Below are 5,105 nucleotides of genomic sequence, written 5' to 3'. Positions count from 1 at the left end.
AATTTATTTGTGTTTCAAATAAATGTTCTAAATACTAAAGACCGTAAATGAGAACACTCTAATCCAATGTGCTGCGTTGTGATGCTGTCATTGGTCTGCTGGCTCCAAGCGCTCTATGGCTCTCACTTGTGCCCCTCCCTACTTCACACACACACACACACACACACACACACACACACACACACACACACACACACACACACACACACACACACACACACACACACACACACACACACACACACACACACACAGCATCCTCTTACTCTCTTTGATGCATCGGTCCCTTTCACTGTTAATCCACCCGGGTTGGTCATTGCTGTACTTTTGCAATCTGATGAATTCCCAACGAATAACAGGACGCATCACATTTTGAAAAAGCAACTGTAGACTCTTTGGACTTAAAGTCAGTGGGAGCTTCACATCAGAGCCTCTGTCTGGTTCAGAGGTGAAACTCAGCTCCACGAGACTCGTGGAAGGAACGATGAAGTCCCAACCAGGCAGGGCGTCGATGCTGCTGTCCATCGCTCTCTGCCTCAGTAAGGATGTTTATTTAATCGTTGTCTGAGTGTGTGCATTTAAGTCTTCTGGGAAAAAAAGTTTGTAAGTGCTGAGTTTTCTCTTGCCTGTTGTTGTGCGCTCTTACTGGTTTTACAGTTTTGCTGATGTGTCTGTTTGTGCACGTCTTGAAGCTCTTCTAGAAGATCGGAAACATTTTAGCAGGTTTGTCAGAAAAAGATCAACGTAGTTAAAACAGCTGATAAAGGTTTTTACAAATGCACTTACCTTAATGAAATACTCACTGTCCCTCATGTTCTGATTCTCTCTCTGTCCCCGGTGTGTGTGTGTGTGTGTGTGTGTGTGTGTGTGTGTGTGTGTGTGTGTGCATGGCATGCTTTTGGTCTGACATCATGTGCTTTGGTGCGAAATCTACTTTTCTCTTTTTGAGGGCATTTAAAGTATGTTTGCATATTTATGAGATGTATGTCAATTAAATCAACTTTTTTTAAAGATAATTACATGTTGCAGTTAGTATCAGTAAAACGATGCTGCGGAAGATGATTGTGGGATGAACAATACATTAATATCATGATTCAACAAAATTAAATATAGAGAAGGGACATTTCAAAACAATTACAACAGCACATTAATGAAAGTGAGCAGATGATTTCAAAGATGAAATTGCTTTTTTTGTTTGCAACTTGGAGTTAACTGATGACCCTGCCAACTTTAAATCTGTATTTATAAATGAAAGAGGCATTAATGCTTCATCACACAGTGATACATTTGAGAATAGTTGAAAACTGTGTGCCTACAGTTTGGGGGAAGGCAAAGAGAGTGTAAAGCGAGCACAAGCAATGTTCGCAGGGGCTGGATCAAGTTCTTAAAAGATCCGCGCACATGTAGCCTACTGATAGCGACCGATAAATGTCTGACATCTGCAGCCAATCGTTTGTAATGAGATTCATAAACAAATAATTATCCATGGTGCATTATTTTATTCAAGCGTCCACATACTTTGGTCATGTTGTGCACTTTTGACCCTGGAGCAGCTGCTGTCAGCTGGATGTGTCCACAGTTGTCTACAAGGCCAACAACAAAGCAAATGTCCCTTTCAAAGGAAGAGACCGACCAATTGACACCAATGCACAAATGTCTATTTCCAAATGAATGTTTAAATATTCCAGTAAATCCTTGAGCCGTACCTTTTCAGGAATGTTTCAGTGAAAACTCGAACCTGGCTCAGAGGGACGTGTTACGTATGAGCTGATCAATGCACTCAAACAGCTCACGCAAGCTTTTACAGTCCTTCACTGAATTTGGCTTTGAGGTTGTATAATCCCTCCAGATGAATGGAATACAACATATTTGTGTATTTGTTTGATCCATCTAAGCACTGGATGGATCATATAAACATTGTGTTTCACTCCACAAGATGAAATCCTCGACCCAAAGCACAGAGCGATCTTATTTATCTCTCTTCCTCGTATACACGTTCATTTATTTACACCTGTTTTGGTAAAATTATGTAAAATATTCTCTCTTTCTCTCCACTAGGCCTGGTTCCTGTGTGTTTCGGAGCTGCAATCCCTGTTTCATGTGGTTCCATCTACAAGGGTTTCGCTCAGTGTTTACTCACTCTCGGAGACAGTTTGGCGGAAAAACAAAAAGACCAGAGCATGCAGGACATTGATGCAATCTGCAGGTGTGTGTCTGCCCATCACTGTGGTAACCATCCACTAACACCTTCTGTGTCTTAAAACAATTTGTCCCAAATTATTAAAGTTTAGTCCTTAAAGCGGTACTCTGTATGGTTTTCATCTATTTAATTGTCGTTTAAGTTCCTTTCTATCAAAGAGTGAGTTAAAACAATGATGATTGATCATATGACCCACTGATGAAAGCACTTCTACTTGCATTTTTGCTGAGTATTACAATATCCAAGTCTGTGGCGACATTTGCTCCCTAGATGTAAAGAAGGCCACCATGTTAGTGACGCTGCTGACAACTAATGGTTATGCTGCGTTCACTTCTGAGTCAGGTAGTAAGGGAAGAAGTGTAACAGGAATGTGTGTGTGTATTTAAGAAGGGAACATATTGGGGAAAGACTAGAAGTGGAGAGGTGAATGTGTTTAAATAGTTTACAGAAGAGCAAAAATAAATAAAAAAATTGTCAACACACATAGTGACCATGAACGTGAAAAGATGAAGGGCCCTGAAAGAAAAGGCTCGCCTGCAATGACATCTTACTGCCAAAGATGCTGGGAGAAACAACATATCTCAATTCAACTTTAAATACAACTTTAAAGCTGCTCTGATGGGGATGGTAGTGTCAGACAGTCCACGCTGTGCTCAACAGCTGTTGGATGGATTCCTGTGAACTCAATTTGGTGATCCCTGACTTGTCCTTTAGCGATGAATCAGGTAATTATCTCATTAATTATCCAAAGTTTTCTCATTCACACATGTAGCACACAAGAGGAAATTCTATGTCAGATGCGTTCTCACTTATTGGAAATACTCTGTTTGTTTTTGGTGAACGTTTGAGCCTAAAGCGTGGAGGCAGCACATGCTGGTTCTTAATTTGATACTAAAGAACCAAGTCTCTTGCTGTTCCTTGAATGTGTCGGATGATTTGGCGTTAGTCCTCACCGACAGAAGTTCCTGAATCTTGTTGTGTCTCCAGTTAGACATTTGCGTTGTAAATCACCCTTCTTCCTCTTCCGGTTTTGTGTGAGCCGCGTCATATCAACACATCCACTCCCTCGCTGTGAATTTTCCAGACAATGAGCGGCTCTTTTCACATATGTGCTCAATCTGCCATTACACAGACTTTGTGCTAGGGAGCTGGCACGTTAGGGCCTCCTTAATGTCCGATTCTGACATTTGTGTTCTCACATACAGCTCCGCAGGGTCATGTCTAGACCATTTCAAGGTTGCGGTGCATGTGCTTTGTGAGCGTGTTAGCATTTAGCTCAGAGAACCAAGTAGCCTCACAGAGCTGCTAGCAACATAGCTGCAGACTCTCAGTCTCATACACAATGGATGTCACGTGTGCTCGTAATGACAAACACGCAGAGAATTATCACCTGACTCTGCAGCACAGAGGGTTACAGAGTCTTTTAACTCATTGATTTGGGTTTATGACAACTTTATTGATTTGATTCAGACTCTTTGGCTTTATCAGTGTCCTTTCCTTTACTTTCTCTATTCAAAAACAAAATGAAATGAACAATGCCCTTCTTTCATTGCTTTCTGCTGGAGTAGTTACAGCATGTTGACCTACTGTATATTCTTACTTGCCATCACCAGTAACCACAGGTGCTGTCAAATTAACAAATGTTAAAAAGTTAAAGATTATAACTTCAAAAAAGTTATTTAAAGCCCAATTCTGTTGGACATGTTAGAATGGTGCTTACCTGTAACCGCCTGCGGTACACCTGTACATCACTGCAGCAGCGTGAAGGGTTAAACCACTCAAGGCCTTTAGGAGTGTTTTCTTGTGCCCTGCCTGTTTCTTTTCCTGTGTCGTTACATTTTTATGCTGACACCTCCTCATGTCCTGGTTCCTTGAAGGTCCTGGAATGCTTTCCATGTTTGTGCCAACTCCGCTCTGGCCGGCTGTCCTGGAGAAGCAGCAGCCGTCTGGGAGTCTCTGAGACAGGAGTCCAGGAAGACGCAGTTCTCTGGAAACCTCTACGACATGTGTGCCAGCCGCACCACCCTCCCACCGAGCACCGTGCCTGCACCTCTGAGCCCCCTCACCCCCGACCAGACCAACCAGGAAACACTGAAGGGGCAAACAGACAAGCACAGCCCCACCTTCAGCACGCTGTTGTTCCCTGTGTGCAGCACCTTACTACTTCTGCTCAGGAGTTAGTTGACCCAGCATCCGGCTGCCCCTACCATCCAAACACACACGGGTATCACTTCACTTACACAGGACATATCGATCCTAAGATAAGGAGCGCAATAACTGGATCCAGATGAAAAAAAATGGTTCAGTGTTTCTTACCTGGAAAAGGTTAAGCATCTATTTAGGCAATAAATAAATGAAATAAATCATATATTGAGATTATGACTTGCCTTGCTCTCAGGAAGAAGTTGACAAAGAAGTTGCTTCTATTCTTACATAAATGTTTAAATGAAGCTGTCAAATTGTGTCTTGTGGCGGATCTAGGATCAGGGTCACATGCGATGCATACTGTTGCATACCACCAGCACCCCCACAGGTTTGGTTCTACAAAAGAAAAGAAAACTTATGATACAGCAATAAACACAAGACTCCTCTGATTCCTCACTGCCCATGAAAAATTACAATTTCCCATCTCTGGGGATAATGTGTGGTGAAAAATGTACCAAAATATTCGCCACTGTTTGTGGGTCTAGGCTATTATTAAAGTTTAACTCTGGCGAAAATCAAACCCGGCATGAATATACATGAATATAGATGAATATACATGAATATACATGAATATACATCGAGTAAGCCATCGAGACAAGTTTTTTGGGTGATCACCTATTAACAGAGAAATCCCAGAGAGTTGATAACAGTCAGACACTGAGTAACTGGGGGCAGCTTTTTTTTTAAACTAATATTGCTC

General features: G+C 41.9%; 1 protein-coding gene across 1 annotated transcript; it reads left to right on the top strand.

Moving 5' to 3' along the window:
• Positions 1–484: 484 nt before the first annotated feature.
• Positions 485–4,381, top strand: nrn1lb (neuritin 1-like b; the record flags this gene model as incomplete). Its single annotated transcript, XM_083937207.1, has 3 exons — positions 485–539; positions 2,059–2,206; positions 4,078–4,381. The coding sequence occupies 3 exons, from the start codon at positions 485–487 to the stop codon at positions 4,379–4,381; spliced, it is 507 nt and encodes a 168-aa protein (XP_083793333.1).
• Positions 4,382–5,105: the final 724 nt, after the last annotated feature.

Source organism: Echiichthys vipera (genome assembly GCF_963691815.1).
Source record: "Echiichthys vipera genome assembly, chromosome: 1".
NCBI classification, from domain to species: domain Eukaryota; kingdom Metazoa; phylum Chordata; class Actinopteri; order Perciformes; family Trachinidae; genus Echiichthys; species Echiichthys vipera.
This window is presented reverse-complemented; position numbering and strand designations above follow the sequence as displayed.